At 43.4% G+C, this 17998-nt stretch overlaps 1 protein-coding gene and 1 long non-coding RNA gene across 3 annotated transcripts in view; one reads left to right on the plus strand and one right to left on the minus strand.

Moving 5' to 3' along the window:
- Nucleotides 1-402: 402 nt before the first annotated feature.
- LOC122461402 lies at nt 403-5710 on the minus strand. The gene is made up of 3 exons (XR_006283265.1): nt 5483-5710; nt 2522-2573; nt 403-1460 (listed from the first exon to the last, which is right to left on the minus strand). It is a non-coding gene; the product is annotated as an uncharacterized LOC122461402 (long non-coding RNA).
- Nucleotides 1552-17998, plus strand: part of PLPP3 (phospholipid phosphatase 3) — a 64312-nt gene continuing 47865 nt past the window's right edge. Inside the window, exon 1 of one of the 2 annotated variants that reach the window (XM_037907164.2) lies at nt 1552-2235. In XM_037907164.2, coding sequence (XP_037763092.1) covers nt 2097-2235 — 139 coding nt within the window. In that variant the 5' untranslated portion in view covers nt 1552-2096. The remainder of the gene's footprint in view (nt 2236-17998) is intronic. The other variant, XM_037907163.2, reaches the window with a different exon arrangement.

Here is a 17998-nt window from a genome sequence, read left to right on the forward strand (position 1 = left end):
CTCCAACACCACAAACCCCTCATCTCCAGTCCCAGCCAGAGCCCTCAGCCCCCCACACCCCAACCCTCTGCCCCAGCCCTGAGCCCCCTCCAACACCACAAACCCCTCATCTCCAGTCCCAGCCAGAGCCCTCATCCCCCCGCACCCTAACCCTCTGCCCAAGCCCAGAGCCCCTCCAACACCCCAAATCCTTCATCTCCAGCCCCAGACAGAGCCCTCACCCCTACACCCCACTCTTGCCCTGAGCCCCTCCCATACCCCAAACCCCTCATCTGCAGCCACACCCCACAGCCCTCACCCCTGCACCCCCTCCCATCCCCAAACTCCCTCCCAGAACCTGCACCCCCTCCCTCCACACCCCCTCCCACCTCCAAACTCCCTCCCAGAGCCTGCACCCCACTCCCCTGCCCCAGCCTAGGGCCTGCATCCCAGACCTCCTCCCCCACCCAAACTCTGCCTCCCATCTGCCCAAGGCTCTGGAACGGAGTTTGGGTGGGGGCGGGTTCTGGGCACCACCAAAATTTCTACAAACCCGCCACCCCTGGGCAGGTGGCATCCTTAAGCATAAAAGCTCTGTGTAAGCTCAAAAGCTTCTGTCTCTCATCAACAGAAACTGATCCAATCAAAGATATCACTTCACCCTTCTTGTCTCTCTAATATCCTGGGACTGACTGGCTACAACGACACTGCATACATGTCCTTAACAGTGTCCCTTTAATTCAATTTCCAGCATCGCCATACCTTGGTCTCCCTGCCTTCAATTCAGGGTTGTTAAAATTACAACCCCGCCAGTCAGGATTCCAAGGCAGAATTTCCATTACTTCCTAGGCAATTTTTAATCAGATCAAAGGGGAGATCAACAGAGGTAATAATCCTGGGTAAATAGTGTGTGTGCAGCCTTATAACTCTGGGACTGTTCAAGCCAAAAATCCAAATGCTTTAGTTATTCTAGCTTCATTAACACAACATTCCTTCTGCAGCCCGGCAAAGCAGCCAATTTTGTGGAGGGATTATGCCATTGGATTAAGCAGCCAGGAGGGATGTCTGTGGTCAACCTATTCCCTACATACTGTGCCGTGGTTGTGTCCAGGCCCCCAAGAGCAGCGGAGACCTAAACCTGCTTCAGTAGCCCTGTTTGTGGTCTGGCATAGCAGGGTGCTTGCAAAGAGGTTTCAAAATACTGGGTCACAAGGCACAACAGAGCGCAGCTGAGCTCCCTCCGAGGGGGTTGATCTCAGCACACCTCACCTGTCGAGCCGATCAGAAGAAAAACCCAGTGGAGAGATTTAAAGAGGCATTTGCCACCACGTCTCCCTCCCCCGAAATGTGGAAATCCTCTCCAGCCTGAAAACGTTTTTTTTTTTTTACTTTTTCTTTTTACACTTGGATCGTGGACACTAGGGGCTCCCTTCTGCTTGGAGAGAAGCTTTTCCTGACTTCTTTTTTCGCTTTTCTTCCCTCTGCAAAAAAATAAAAAAATAAAACAATGTGGAGTTAATTATCATATGTATATGTCAGCCTCAGGAAGGGGGCTGTACTTGGATATCCCATCAGAGCCAGAGTGACTTCGGGTTTCTTTTCTGTGTGTGTGTGTGCGCGTTGTTAAAGGGGTGGAAAGGACCTTGTGAAATAAAAGTACAGACACCAGCCCCTGCCAGCAGCAGAAGCAGCAGTCCCCAATCCAAACCAGAGCTTTGTGTTAAACCGGCTGGGGCAGCTGCTTTGCAAGATCCCAACTTCCATTCATTGAGCCAGCATCCAAAGGGGGCTGCGGTGCCGCTACTACCACCCCCCCGGACTTGGTGATTTCCAAACTTGGCAACCTTTTTCTCGATCGCATTCCCCCCCCCCTTTATTTTTCTCTCCCCACGAGGACACTGAACGATTTCAGACGAACACAAACGTCCTCTCGCCTCCCTCCGTCCCTCCCCTGCTTTCCCCCGCCGGGAAGAAGTTTATACTGCAGCCACACCACCGCCTAAGCAAAGTCTGTCCACCAGCGACCGCCTCCCGCGAGCCCAGCCCGGGCAGCGCGCCCCTGCCGCTCCAGCGCCTGGATCGCCGCTTGGGGACCGCGTCTGCTGCCCCCCCAGATCATGCAGAACTACAAGTACGACAAAGCGATCGCCCCGGAGAGCAAGAACGGGGGCAGCCCTGCCCTGAACAACAACCCGGCCAAGAGCAGCAGCAAGAAAGGGCTGCTCATCTGCCTGGATCTCCTCTGCCTTCTCATGGGTGAGCGTCGCCGACCCGCAACTTTCCTCTCTCTCTCCTGTGGTTCATGCACTTTCTTGGGCAGCCCTCGCGGCTCTTTCTCGGCTGTCCCCCGCCCCCCCTTGCCGCTCGCTCTCTGCTGAAACTGAAAAGGAAGAGCTTTGGGGTTTGGTGTTTTTTTTTTTTTTTTTTTTTTTGCCTTTTGCAAATGCATCTGACTTGCTAACTTCTCCCCCCCCCCTTGCATTTTCCAGAGTTTTGCAGCTGCTGGCGGTCTCTTTTGCAAGAGCTCTTTTTGTCCCCCTACCTTCTCTCTTTTGCTCCTGTGCAGTCAGCTGTAGAGTCCCAGTCTGCCCGCCCTGTTTGAAAAATTATGCCAAAAAAAAAAAAAGAAAAAAAAAAAAGAGCGCTGCAAAGATTTGCTAGAGTGGCAGTTTACAAACCAAAGCCCCATCTCGGGAAGTTTGTTACAAAAGTAGGGACAAAGTTGTGAAGAGGTTGCTAAAGGCCACTGGGGCAATGAACGCGGCTTGGTTTGACTTTCGAAAGCCCCCTCCCTTCCCCCCTGTGAAAGCCACAGCGATGTATTGAAAACACATAGTAGTCCTGGTGTCAATCCAAATAAAATGGATGTCCCAGCAGTGAGCAGAGCTTCTGTCTGTCCTCAGTATGTAAACACAGCATCTCCCACCCTTGCTAGCTTTAGGAGCAGAGAGGGGAACAGGCATGGTTTTCATTTTGCTTGAGTCTAAACAATAGTTTGAAAGGTGCCATCGCAGATTTCGTCTGTTGGGAGCATGTAGTCTGTCCCTCTGCAAAATACAACAACTGCAGGCGGGAGGGGAAGCAGTGGTTACAGATTGGAGATAATGTGTGGTTTGTCCTACCAGGTTGTTGATGGCTTCAGGGTTTTAGTTTTTTTCAGACTACAGTGCAAGTATATCTCTGCAACTAAGCAAAAAGAGGAGAAACATAGTGGTCTTATGGGTGGACTTGGTTCTACACAGGTCAGTGTAAGAGGTTGAAAAGAGTGAGATACAGCAGTTGATATGCCACAGGGCTGACAACCACTCATCTCCCACAGTAGCGATGGACCTCATTAATCAAGAAACAGGAATGCTTCAAGTTCAGAAAACTCTCTGAAAGAGATCTGGCTAGGTCAGATTAAGTCAGGAGATTGATGAATTCACAGTTTTTACTTGTAATATATTTAGCTACCAGGCCTTGTTTTGATATGATGATAGAGGTTTCATAGAGAGATTACAATGATAAAGAAGCCAGGCCCTGCTTCCTCTTGAATCAGGCCAGGTTGTGCCATTAAAAGACCCCCAAGCTGGTGTAAACTGGCCCCATTCTACTGACTGCATTGGAGGTTCACCAGTTTACACCAGTGAGGATCTGACCATGTGCTGAGTAATCTGTGTTGATATTACCCAGTGCCATGACCTGCTGCATGTATATAACATGTTAAAAGCACTCTCACAATCATAATAATACCTCCCCAGTGTAAATTAATGCAAGGACAAGACATAATAAGTCACGCTTGTGAAAACAAACTCCTCCCGTTCCCCTCAGGCGCTGTATAGTTTGTAAATGCTGACTGAGATGCTGTGTCAAGCTGCTGGACTCCGAGACATTATTTCAGGAGGTGAAAGCCCTCTCTCATTACTCTATTATGTGTCATATGATGATTAACACTTAAACTCAGAGGATTCAGAACAAGCCTCTTAATCTCAGAAAGACTTTGTCAAATGCTCATTTTCCCTTACGGACTGTGTGGACACAGATAAGAATGTGTTAACTATTTGCAGTAACCCATCCCTGACTCATAAGGCAAACTCAAGAAAAGCATGGCACGTGTGTTTCGGTGGCTGTGAGGGGCTGGCGAAGGTGATTTTTTTTCTTAACCAAATAGAGACCAGATCCTACAGTCCTCCCAGGGAGAGTTTTGTTTCAGTGGAGTAGGATCAGGCTCCCTGCTTCTCTTCATACTCTCTTAGACACAAGTTCGTAATGCTGGAAAGTAGCACCACTAACTTTTCTGACAGCTGTAATGGACAGGAAAAAGAACCAATGGGGTAGGTTTTTAGGCTGATTTTTCCAAGCAGCAATTCCCTTCTTCCCACATAGGGAAAAAATGTGCATAGAAATGTATAAAATCCATGTGGCAAACATAGCGTAGAGACTGGAGAAAGCACTTGGGGTTTATTGCAGCTTCCTCCCCGCCTCCCCCCCACGCCGCCCCTCAAAATGATGTATCACAACACACTGTGCTGGCAACAAAAGAAAAAGGATATGGCTCTAAACAGTGTCCAGGGGGCACTGTGGTCTAGTGTATCAACCATATGGCTAGAAATCCCAGACCTGGGTTCCAATCCTGTTTCCAGTGCAGACTTGCTGTGTATCCTTGGGGAATTCAACTTTCTGCGCTTCAGTTATCGCATCTGAATAACCATACTTACTCCCCTTTTGTAAGCTTCAAAGGCAGCTACAGATGGAGATGGGTGCTGTGTAACAAACAACTAAACACATAAATGACTAAGCACATTTCATGAAGTTTAGAAACAGCTGAGAAGGAAACGATGGGCATTGTAGGTTACTTTTGGTTGTTGGGATACATCATTTGCTCTAGTCCAGCCTTCCCCTTCCCCCTCAAAGGTACAGACATCTCATTATATGTATTTACAGAATAAAAAATAACTATTTCCTTGAAGTATTGTGTGGGCACCGAAGAAAGTGATTTAAGACATCTTGTAGTAACATATCTAGAAATCTGTTGATTTGCTTTGCTAGAGAAACTCTGCTCTTGCATTTAAAGGAAAGTATAGTATTGTCAACAGTTTCTTTCCAAATACCTTGCATGCTGAAACATCTAGCATTTGAAAATAGTTATGTATAAGGTTGACTATCTAATTGACACATGCATGCAGGAAAAGTCGACTGGCTTCCAACAAATAAATTAATAACAGAAGCATGGGATTTTAATATTCTAGACACCACAGTCTTTAAAACAATTGTTTCTGCTTAGAGCACATTTTTCTGAAGACTGTCAGTTTGATTTAATTTTTGCGTAGTTTATTGATCATCTGGTCTCTATTACTAGGCACTAATATATTAAGAAGAGAGACATGGTTTTCTCTTTATATTCCCACAGGAATACAGACTAGTGCAGAAAGCTTAATCTTCTTGTATCTGGAAAAAATAAAACATTTGATATGCTCTATATAAAACTGATATAAGTAGAAAGATATAAACTAGCTTGACTTACCTCATTCTTCTAAACAGAAGGTTAAATTCCTGGTGAAATGATTCCTACAGGTCAAATCCTCCAACCCTTTACTCACGTGAGTTCTGTTGACTCTAACAGCACTCCTTGCATGAGCAAGTACTACTTGAATGAGTAAAGTTTTGCAGGCTGGATTCCTAAACCCTACAAGAATTATCTGACATATGTTACCAAAGCACCAATTTACAACTGATGTTAAAAATGGATAATGTATGCAGTGTAACTGCCCCTTTATGTTGTTTTATGCTGATTATTTCAGGTGAGAGCAGAAAGGGAATGGTGAATATTCTAGTATATCTGAGTAACATTTGAAAGTGAGAGCATAATTTGAACCGCTGAAGGAAGGAGTCTGAGTCTCGCTTAATCATGTGCAGATGCAGAGAGTTGGTAAAACGTAGTAAGACAATTATATAACCTGTAACCATGATGCCCGTGTGTGGAAGGTCTTTACAAATATACTCAAATTAATAATGATTTCAGGATTGTTGGGGGATTATTCTGTGACACAACTACCATGTGCAAATACAGTAACAAAGATCAGAAGTTATTAACTTCAAGGGAAGGAACTTTTCTGCTGACCAGCTGACAGAAGAAGAGTCATTACCATCTTAATATAATCTCATTTGTGGAAGAGAACCCAGTAAAATTTTGCAGTGTTCATGAGCTCTTGATTCCCATCTAATCTTCATTTATACCTTTGAGCTCTTTAGAAAAAGGCCTGTTTTAGTTCAGTTTGTCTCGTGTTCACTTGGTTTGTGATGCAAAGACGGTATTTCAGTGAAAGGAAATGTGATCTATTGGCAAAGATGGGAAAAATTTAAGAAGATGAGTGTTCAGTTGTTTAGTAAAATGAAGAGTAGTGACTCCTGTTCAGAACTATAATGAAAATAGTGATTTATTTAATGGTGGTGGGAGGCAGTAGTAAAGACACTGAGCCAGATTCTCAGCTGGTGCAAACCGTCAAAGGCCTGTTGAATTCAATGGACCTGTGCTGATTTATACCAGCTGAGAACCTGGTCCATAACATACAGAATGACAAGGAGACAAGTCCTTAGACTCTTCTGATTTGGAGGTAATTCATAAAAATAGTAAAAGTTTCCTTTTCATTTGCACTATTCTATGATGCCATATTTACTTCTACCAGGGATATGAGTAAATATTGGGGGAGGAGGGAAATATAAAATATTCTTAAAAATTTCCATTAAAAACATGCTTTCTCCACTATTAACTTTCCAGGAGTTAGTTCTGTACAGACTCCCTTCTGAGAGCAAAATTACCAGTGAGAAGGAGATTACCTAGACTTTTTTTTTCCCCCTAGATGTGAAACATTTATTCTGAGACAGCCCGATGGAAATAAGTACAGTAGCCTGTCTCAGGTGCTTCCTTTAACTTTAATCTAAATGTGAATAGTTACGGGAACCTAGTCCATCTTTCCACTCATCACTAAGTAAAATGTTTATCTTGATGTGCGGAGAATGGTAAACACTTAAAAGACTTAAAACACTTATACCTGCCTCTGCCACTACATGCATCTGAAGAAGTGGGTATTCACCTGCGAAAGCTTATGCTCCGATATGTCTGTTAGTCTATAAGGTGCCACAGGACTCTTTGCCACTTAAAAGAAGGAGTCACATCTTTATTACAGAGGGATCACTGGGAATAAACTAACTGAAAAGCTAGCAGGAAAGGGTTCATTTTACTGGCTGTCAATTAATTACAGGTTGAATGGATTAGACCTGGATGAAGATCTTTTGAAACAGACGAGGTTATGTGTCTTGCTTGTTTACACATTTACCTTTCGTTCCTTGTTATCAGAGTTCTAAAACTTTCTAAGCATGGGACTCTGAGTGAAATATATTTGAGTTGATTAAAGCTTATACAGACAACACCTCCATCAGTATTCAGTAACTCAGCCAGAGGTTAGGGGTCTATTACAGGACTGGGTGAGTGAGGTTCTGTGGCCTGCCATGTGCAGGAACCCAGATTAGCTTATCATGATGGTCCCTTCTGACCTTAAAGTCTATGAATCTATGAGTAATATGGATGATTTTAACCTTTATTTTTGGCTTTGAGCAATGTCCACAGATTTTATGTCAGCTTGATTCATTAACAGAAATAAGCACCTTACTTAGCTGGACTTTAAACTAGGTCATCTGAAAAACAACAACAACAAAAACCCCTCTCTGTCTCCTTCCTCATCACTCTGTTTAGAGAATAAGAGGATACTTCTTGAAATTGCTAGGACAGCAAGCAAGCCAGTTAAGAGTCCCTAGTCATGCATCCTCTTGGTTGTTTGTTGTGTTTCACCAGAAAATGATATACCCACAGGTCTGCCAGGAAGGAGTTAAATCTCTACAGTGCTCTAGCTACACAGTGAAATAGGAGCAAGCACTGCTTCACATTCAAAGAGTAAAGTGTAGGACAAGCATGCGGCTCTCTACCTCACTGTAGGAAAGATTTATAGCCAGGGAGGGAGAAGCCCCTGCTCTTGATGGGAGTGTCTAGCTCCACCTGCGTATTAAGCTCTGCCCAACAATCATATATTCCTTTATCTTTGCTGACAGTCTTTGACACTTCTCCTCCATGCACAGAGCAGCATTTGGCAGCAGTAATGCACGGCAAAAGGAAAGAGTGTCTGCTACCTGAAGCCCAGACACAGAAGCTAGCCAGAAATTCTGTGTAGGCAAACTGCCATTAGTTATGGCAGGAAGGATTACAGAATAACATAGTACCGTGGAGAGCTGAAGACTAGAGCATGTGCACTCAGGATAGGGTGAAAAAGCAACCAACACGCACACAGCCGTCCCTGGAGAGCAAACACAGGATATTCTCCACCTCATGTTAATATGCACTATGACTCTGAGGGCAAGTCTACACTACAAAATTAAGTCTACTTAAGTTACGTTGACATACAGCCACCACAGTAATTAAATCAATTTTTCATGTCCACACTACCCTTCTTCTCTCAGAGGTGTGCATCCTCACCAGGAGTGCATCCACTGATTTAGCTGACAGCTCTGGGCTGACAGCACCCCACAATGCCCCACGCTATCAGCTGCCATGGTCTGACAGCCAGAACAGTCAACGCAGTGTCTGCAGTGACACTGCCTTGACCTACCTACATTGACCGAAGCACCATGCCTATCACAGTGATGAAGTTATTACATTTGGCGGGAGCAACGTTGTAGTGTAGATGCTTTCAGAGTTACGTTGATGTAACTCTGTAGTGTAGACCAGGCCTCAGAGTGAAGGCCTCACTGCAGCCGTACCACTGACAGTAGCGTGACAGTACGACTGAGCAGCAGTGTTTTCCTGGAGAGTGGGACATATAGATCGAGGCAAACTAGTGGAGGAGGATCCATGTCCGGCTATTATACAGACTGAACTGATCCTTCATGAGGGAATGTCCTTGGCCAGGCAAGCTTGTAGATAGCCTGTTACTCCATCTACGGACTTGTGGACAAACTGGACCAGTTGCCTGGAGCATTGGTTGGGTGCAGGTGGTTGGGTAATGGGCCAGACAGATCTGCCTTCACACTTTGCCTCCTGCAAAGCAAAGGCCCCTTCCCCTATATCCTGTAGTTGGGCTGCATTGGAAGATGCCCAGACCATTGATGAATATAGGGTACTCTGCACAAAACAGCCTTTTTTGCTTGGCAGGGGACCTACATCAGGAAAGCTCTAACCAGCTGAACTTTGTCAGCCGGCACTCAGTCAAGCATCATTTCTATGGAAGCAGGGAGGACTCTGCCAGCAAGGACGATAGGGCAGATTTGGATCTTCAGGAACTTTTCTATAGCTCACACAGGTGCAGTGACTTTCCTAAAGTCCTAATGGTGCCACATGACAGGCAGATTTCATTTAGCCTACATGGTTGCTGGAATCCTGGAAGTCAAATGATAGACTCTCTTGAGTCTTGAGGCTTAGGTAGATTGATTTTTACACTGGACAGCTGTAAGCTTTAGACTGTTTTCTCTTATACTCTCAACTCACTATACTTCTCATTCCTCTGTCTGAACATAGCTTTAATTTTCTCCTTTACTGTCATCAGTCCAGGGCAATCATTACAGCAGACAATCGCTGCAGCTGGGAAATCTGGAAGCAACTGAGCGGCAGCCCCACTGAGCATTTAAAAATCTCTTCACTTTTCTCAAAGGACTCCATGTCTCTCTTTTATATATACATATAGTTTTAGACTGGTTTGATCCTAAATCTCACTTTAAAAAATAAACTTAAATATTATATTAGCAAAAATTTCAAATGCATACGTGAGCAAAGTATGTAATCTAGAAATTTGGGAACGAGTAATCTAGTAACTTTCTCTATGGGGAAAAAATGTACAAAATTCTGTTGCCTTCCAGTAAAGCATCAAGATTAAACTGATTAATTTGGGACTTTTAAAATCTCGTTTTATCACACATGACTGTAGGCAATTCAGATTTGATTTGGGTTGCCTTGATGTATGCCATTGTCTTAGTGGATGCCAGCCTCACTATATCTGAGAAGCTGATCATTTCATTTGTTTGAATTGTTTATAATGAAAATGACCTAGGCAGGTCTCAGTGTGAAGGTTGCTGAGAGGTATGGCAGAGGCTTGCTGTGAGGTTGTTGCAGTAAGATGTTATCCAAAACACTATGGGCATGCTGTTCATACCCTTGGTATTCCATTTAGTGTGTGCAAGATAGGTAGTTAGACACCTACATGCCCCCATCTGTGCCTGAAATGAATTGTGGGTGATTATTTGTGGCTGCAAAAAGGAAAGTTGAGTTAAGGTTCCTTTAAAAATTAGGGACTATGGCACTGCACTTGGCAAGCTCAATCCTCCATACTTCACTCACACGATACACCTGTGGAGTCAAAAGCAACAGCCTTCCCACCCTTTGGGTAGACTATCTTTATGTAAGTACAGTATAATTCCAGTTACCTGAATTCCCTGTATCTGAAAATCCTACTTATCCAAATCCCCAGTGTGTCCCCCAGGTAGCCCTACATTAGTTAATAGCACTTCCGGTTGTCTGAACGTCTGGTTATCTGAAAGTTTCGGATGTCCCCCAGGCATTTGGATAACTGGGAGTGTACTGTACATCCATAGCAGAGAACTGCAGACTGTTTTCAGTCTGACTGCAGCATGCTGTGCAGCTACCATTAGGGTTAAGTAAATATTGTGTACATAAATACATAGCTGCATGGTCTAGTGATAAGAGAAAGGGGAAAGACAGGGAACAGGGAATCTCCCATCCCCAAATAGAGCTTTCTGCCCTCACACAGAAGGATATTAGCGCAATGTTGCCAAATGTCATGATTTTATTTTGTGTCTGATGACTTTTCTTAAAGCTCCACTTCCCGCATTTATGTTACTGTGGAAGAATGTTGGCTTTTGTTTTCTAAAAAAAGTAGATTTCTAGCTCTTGTGGTTGTGTGGTGAAGCTTGAAAACATGACGCGGGTGAAAGCTAAAGGCTCAGAAAATGGATGGTAAATTAAAAGAGTCCAACATCTATTCATGTATTATAAATCTCATGATTTCTAAGCCAATCTCATGATTTTTGGAGCCTGACTCATGAATTTTGAATGCGTGGGGTTGGCAAGACCATAATACGCAGAGTCAGTGAGGGGCTCATTGAGTCCTCTATGTCTCACCCATCTGGAGGCTGCAGTAAGCCACATCCTTCATCTCTTCCTTGTGCACCTGAAACCTGCCTGCTTGAAGATTTGGGGCCTGAACCTATAAGTGCCCCAGGAATGGAATTGCCATTGAAGTCAGTGGGAATCCCATTTGTGGGACATCTTCACAGCTTGGACACAGGTAATACAAATAATAACAATAATAATGATAGCTTTTTCCTATAAGAGTTCTAACCTATCAGGAAGACTCATGTCCATCACTTTTAAACATGCCTTATATTTCTTTAATCCCATTCTCTTTTTATCTCCTGTCTCTCCTGCACCTTCTAGCATGCTAGAGCACTTAAGTGTCATTTTCCACATTTCATTGTATGTGATGCCCTAATTACAGCTGTGTGGTTTAATCAATAGAAGGAGCTTCTGAACTCCTGTGAAACTTCCTTCATGCTGAATAGGTAGACAGCTGCTGAAAAGAAGAGTTGAAGCATCTTTAAATAGCTTTTGATGGAAGGATCAGACTTGCAATAAGAGTAAGATAGTTCCCAAAAGAGTATATTTTAAAAGTATGGAAATTGCATTCATCCCAAAGAAATTAGGTGTATCAATGATTTCCACAAACTCCAACTCTGTCAAATTTTGTCCTTTATTTCATTGACAACAATGTCTTATTCTTTATTTTGTTGGGTGTTTTGGATGTTAGTTCTAACCAGACTAGTGGGAGAGAGGGCAATTATTTGTCTCCCCAAATCAATATTAACTATTAAACAACATGGTTTTGGCATATTTAATGTATTGAACTCCAGGTCCTGTGATGAGTTTGGTTCTCAAGATGGTTATAATATTTATGCCTTTTGTATTTGTATCACTGTGTTAAAATTGATCTAAATAATGTGTGTGTGTGAGAAAGTGGTTAATAAACTAGGAAGGAAACTTCCCCAATGGCAAAGAACTAACGTATGTGTTTAGTCTCAGATAAAACTAACAGCTCAAATAACCGAGGATCCAATTTTGCAGGCCACACTCTGGCTAAGCTCTCATTGATTTCAGCCATGCAAAGTACATCTTGACTGCAGAGTAACGTGGGCTGTTACTCAGGTGTTGTCCCTAATCCCCCTCCTGCCCATGCACAAAACCCGCTCACCTGGGTTTAGTGGCGGTTCAGCCTGAGATGGCCAGGCTGTCTGAGGCTGTCATAAAGCCCAAGTGAGGCTGTCAGGCAGGCTGGTAACCCTAAACCACCCGCTTTGCAGCGAAGATGCAGGCTAACTCCCTTGAGTGCTGATTGTCCTCTAATGCCGTCCCACAATTCACTGGGAAAGAATCATAGAGTGGCTCAGCTTACTGTAGCTCAGAGAACTATGGGATCTGTCCGTGGAAGCCCTAGCAACACACATGGAGGTGAGTGCATCCAGCCCTGAGGGCACAATAACGTGAGTTGGGTGTTGCACTGTGGCTATTCACACCAGTGCTGGGCTAACCTGAGTGCTGATCATCCAAGTTCACTCTGCAGTGAAGCCTTGCCCTTACTGAGGCCATGATCCGGCAAACACTAATTAATGCTTATGGGTAAACATGAGTAGGTCCACTAAAATTTAATGGAACTGTGCTTAGGGTTAAATGCATATGTAAGTGTTTGCAGGGTCAGGGCAGTAAAGACTGCAGGATCAGGAGTCACTTTTGTTTTATCAGTAACACCAATCGAAAAGAAGGCCTGTTCTTCCTTTCCCTAGATCAAACGGGAAGGCAGAGATTCGCTGGTTAGCAGCCTTGGGCGTTCCTCTCTTTCATGCAGTAAATGACAGGTTTTCTGACAGCTTGCTCCTTCGAAGGGTGGTAGTTGTGGATGCTTGCCACCACAAAAAGGAAGTGACAAAATGGTATCACACCTATATGTAACTAACCACAAAATGGTTTTATTGTAAACCTGTCAAAGTTACAGCTGTTTTGGAAAGTTTTTACAGCATTGCCCTAGGGTCTGATCATACCTGTGCTGAAGCTGGGACCACAGAATGCATATGAATTCCATCATCCATTGCATGATACACTTATTCAGAGTTTAGACATAATTGCATGACTTGAAATGTATTTGCCCAAACATTTAATTATAAAGAGAAAAACCAAACAGTGAATGTGGTGGAAGCATTTTCTTCTTCTTCAGTCTTTCTGATATTTTCAAAGTAATTACAACTCGGCATTTTGGATGTTACCCCACTTTCCTTAAACCCTCTTGCTGAGGTCAGTTCATGCTGTACGGAACTCATACAGAAGACGGCTCCAGTTATCTTTCCCACTGATGTTTACAGGAAAGTTTTCACTATAGTCAGTGTACAAGTGCAGTGTCCATAGCAACTGTCCAAGAACCCCAAACATTTCTTAGCAGCAGCAATCGAAAATCCGTGGCTTTTTTTAAAGCCCTAGCAAAAATATATTGCCCCGCTCCTTGTTTTTACACTGATATTTTCATAAGGGAAACCCTAGTTAAAAATATTTTATTACGACATTGTCTTTACTGATCCCCTGTTGAGTTCCTTTTAGTGGATCTCCCTGTGCATTTGTTTTCTGCAGCTGGTCTAATAGTTTGGGGCAGATTCTCAGCTGCTGTAAATCAGTGTCACTCCGTGGAAGTCAATAGAAATAGGACAGTTGACACCAGCTGAGGGTCGTGCACTGTGTGTTAAACAACAAGTTGATCCTATGATTACTTAAACCGTCAGGGTTTTTTATCTTCCTTGTGATGCATTATTTATTATTGTTTTTGGATCACAGAAGCACATAGAGTCTGCAATTGAAATCAGAGCCCCATTGTGCTAGGTGCTGTACAGAGGCATAATAAGAGACAGCCCTGGTCCCAAGGAGTTTAAATAGACAAGACAGACCAAGGATGGGGGGAAAAGGAAGGATTTTTATCCCTAGTTTTCAGGTGGGAAACTGAGGCACAGAGTTTTTTTTTAGGGAGGGTCACATTTTTAAAGGTATTTAGGTACCTAAAGATACAGAGAGGCACCTACTGGGATTTTCAAAAGTGTCTAGGCACCTAACTCACATGGGAACTAGGTGCCTAGGTGCTTTAGAAAATCCTACTGGGTCCCTAATACTTTGCCCAGAGTCACACAGGGAGTCTTGTGGCAGAAGACGGAATTAAACCCAGATCTCCCAAGTCCCAGTCCATTGCCTTAAACTTCGTCTCAAAGGAGGAATGCATATAACTCATGTTAATATTAATGGGAGTTCTGTGCATCTATCAGTAAGACACTAGACTGCTAGGACTTTGAAAATTAATGTTTGATTAACCGAACCTATTAAAGTTTAAGTGACCACAGTGTCATGTGTACTTCTCAAATAAGGGGAAATGAGTGTCGTGCCATCTGGCTACCTTTTGCATTTGGAACTGGCTCGTCCAAACCTGGAACAGAAGAGTTGTGGTGTGCCTTGATAAAAATATACATGAGACATCTGTTAAACAATGACACCTAGTACAAATGGTTAATCCTAAAGCGAAATGATTTACCAAAGTGTTATCCTACTTGTAATTGTCAAACTAACAAAAATCTTCCCGATTTGACTAGCCACAAAAGGCTATGCTTTTATTTTAGGGCCTAATCCTTACTTATACGAGCGTTTGCAGGATCAGGCCCTATATTCCATTCAAATATGTTAAGTAGGATAATAAAGTGGGTTTTTCTTAGTCAAGAAATCTTTGTCGCTTTCATATGCCCACAGAAGGAGTGCAGCTTTAGCACACAGCTGTCATTCTGGTGCAGTTTCCACAAAGCAGTTAAAAACCAAGGTAACAGCAACATTTTGAGTGAAGGGGCATGAAATGTGGAATAGGTTCAGTGTATTTCTGTGCCATTGTTGGAGTCCTATTCACTCTGAAGCTGAATAGTAGAGTGATTAGCATATGGGCAAGTTTCTAAAGCATTGGTCTGTACGTTTTTTCTTAAATGACAAGTTTTGTGGCATTTATTTTTCTGACTGAGTTGGCATGAATCTTTGACAAATACAAACCCATGAGAAAGTCAGATGGGGTTTTGGAGAAGGCCCATTTTGATAAAATCTGCACATTCAAGGTTACAAAGAAGCTTTCTAAAGACTGGGCTCTAAGGGCTGTTACAGAATGTATTCTGGGCACAAAGTTTTTTTTTAATTAGTAGATGGCTACAAATAGGATATGATACTGTTGACCATAGGTCCCAGTGGAGTCCCCTGCATGGATATAATTATGCCTTTAGAGACCCTGATAATGCTTGCGTTGAAGTCACTTGCAAAACTGCTGATTGTCTATCATTGGCAGTACAAAAAATCTGAGGTTGATAGGAGTCAAATGCCATTGAGAGCAAACTGTCTGCTTACAGAGAGGTTGATTAAAGTTGCAGGGCCTGAGTCTGATTTCAGACAGGCATAAGTTCTTTGGTTTATGCATCCGATGAAGTGAGCTGTAGCTCACGAAAGCTTATGCTCAAATAAATTTGTTACTCTCTAAGGTGCCACAAGTACTCCTTTTCTTTTTGCGAATACAGACTAACACGGCTGCTACTCTGAAACCTCTCATTTGACAGTTATGTGAAATCTTCAAATCAAGACAGGATGCCTTACTGGACCATATGCTTTAGTCAAATACAAGCTATCAGCTCAATATAGGGGTATCTGGATGAAATTCTGTGGCTTGTGTGTTATATGGGGGTCAGACTTGAGGACGTAAGTCTGTGAATGAAATCAGAGTCAAACCACGCATATCAGTGGAGCTGCGCCAGTCCCTCATAAGGGCCAGTTCTCAGTCAAGTGGTTTGAAAGTGTTCCCATTATAGCCCATTGTTTTAAGGGAATTATAACATGCCTTTGAAACTCTGCTGGGCTGAAGGGTAGATGACATATAATCAGGGGCATTTTTCCCCTGCAGTGTATATTGTAAAATAGTCTAGTGGGTTGAATTTACAGTCGAGTACAATAAATGAAAAGTAAAAACCTGTTTTGAATATTTTGAATATTGACTCTGTTACTGTCATTTGAAAGCATTTCCTACCCCATTATTCCATACTATGACACTGTGGCCTTCTATTGCCATCAAAAAGGTACGTTTAGACTAACCTATGATTTTTGATTAAGGGCATGAGCTAAATCCATAAAGGCCAGGGATATTCTAAGTAAGGGTTTGGAACCCAGTCCTGTTCCCATTGCAGTCAATGGCAAGAATCCCACTGACTTGGGTACTCTGGTTCTACTCTGCTTTTTAGAGTCATTTAATCTGTGCAACTGGGTGCAGTCTGCCGGCAGACCAGAATGGTAACATTTCTGCCCTCATTCTGCTAAGAGATAAATGCTTTCACAAGAGCGAGGCAGGGGAAATCAGGCTTTCAGTTCCTTATCTCACTTTGGTCTGCTCAGGTAAGGCTTTATCCAAAGCCTACTGAAGTCAAGAGAAAGAACCCTCCCGCATTGGCTTGAATGGGCTTTGGACCAGACCTGTATCAAGGGTCGGGGGGGGCGGGTCTCGAACAACTGGCTGGGTTCTGTTGTAGGGGTGTTGTAAAATCTAGGCGCTATGTAGAGAGTCACAACCTTCATTCATGCTGTGATGTTCAGGTTAGACACTTAAAGGCATTTGTGTGATGTAACAGTAAGTGGGAGTCTAAACTGCATCACTGGTACTAGTAGAAAGAGGCTGGATTCAGAAGTCAGCACAGGACAGAAACCAAGATATATTGGGGTTGTTTTTTAGGTAGATCAGATTTAAACATTTGGGTCTGAAACATTGAGCTCAGCATCATATTAACTCCAAGCCTCACAAGTACATTACGCTGCCGTGTTATTATGGATTTGTATTCTAGTAGTGCTAGTACCCCTCGTGCGCGGTGCAATACAAACACATAGCAAGAGACAGTCCCTGCCCCAAAGACACAAGTGAGAAAGGCAGGCTTGTTATCCTCATTTTTTCAGATGGGGCATAGAGGGTTTTAGTGATTTCCCTCAGGTGGTACAGGAAGTCTGTGGCAGGTCTGGGAATTGAATCTAAAACCTCCCTAGTCCCAGTCCCATAAGTCCATGCTTCCTCTCATGAAATGTGGAGTCTATGATTGTGCTTTCAGATGAGGAAAATACACTTTTTTTTTTTCCCTTTAAAATATCCAGGCTTTGGAGGACACACTGCATTTCAAGCTTTCTGGTGTGTCTTACCCTATATCATTTAAGGTTGATTAAAGGTATCATTTAGACTGGGGGAGAGGTGAGGGAAGGAATTTAGCTCTTCTGGTAGCAATTAATGATTAAAGAGTTGTTGGAAGTAATTTTGTAATACTTTCTTTTTTCTCTCTTTTAACTTGAAACCAGTTCCTTAGCAATGTACGTGCCCCAGCACTGAGGTTTTGAAAGCTATTACGGGACCACAAACCTGCTGGCGGCTCTTTCTGCTGCCAGGGCATCCGAGCATTAAAAAAAGCATTGGGGGTTCAATCTGAGGATATGCTGATTTGGAAAGAGAATACAAACAAAGAGGCTGTTCAGTGGAGAGGCTGAGGCTTGGCTTCTAAATTAGAGCAGTTTAGGATTGGTGAAGCATCCGCAGGACTAGAACGGTATGAGGTGGATGCAGGAAAGTATAAGACTTCCCAACACAGCATGGTTTTGTTTTCCAGGGGAGGGAATAAGCTGTAGGTGCTTGTCTCTTTTCCCTACCAGGGGGGAATCGCCAAAGGGGTGTGAATATAGTTTTGCCTTTTTATAATGGAGCGGGGAAAGATTCTCTTCCCACAAAGATAGGTGGATTTCTCTCCCTAGCATTTCTGGCTCCAGGAGTCCTGCTTGTGTCTCTGTCTGACTGCCCCTCAGTGCCGCCACAATCCCAGCACTCCACAATGAGCTGGTCAGAAAGGGCTA

The sequence above is a fragment of the Chelonia mydas genome, chromosome 8, assembly GCF_015237465.2.
Source record: "Chelonia mydas isolate rCheMyd1 chromosome 8, rCheMyd1.pri.v2, whole genome shotgun sequence".
In the NCBI taxonomy this organism is placed as follows: Eukaryota; Metazoa; Chordata; order Testudines; family Cheloniidae; genus Chelonia; species Chelonia mydas.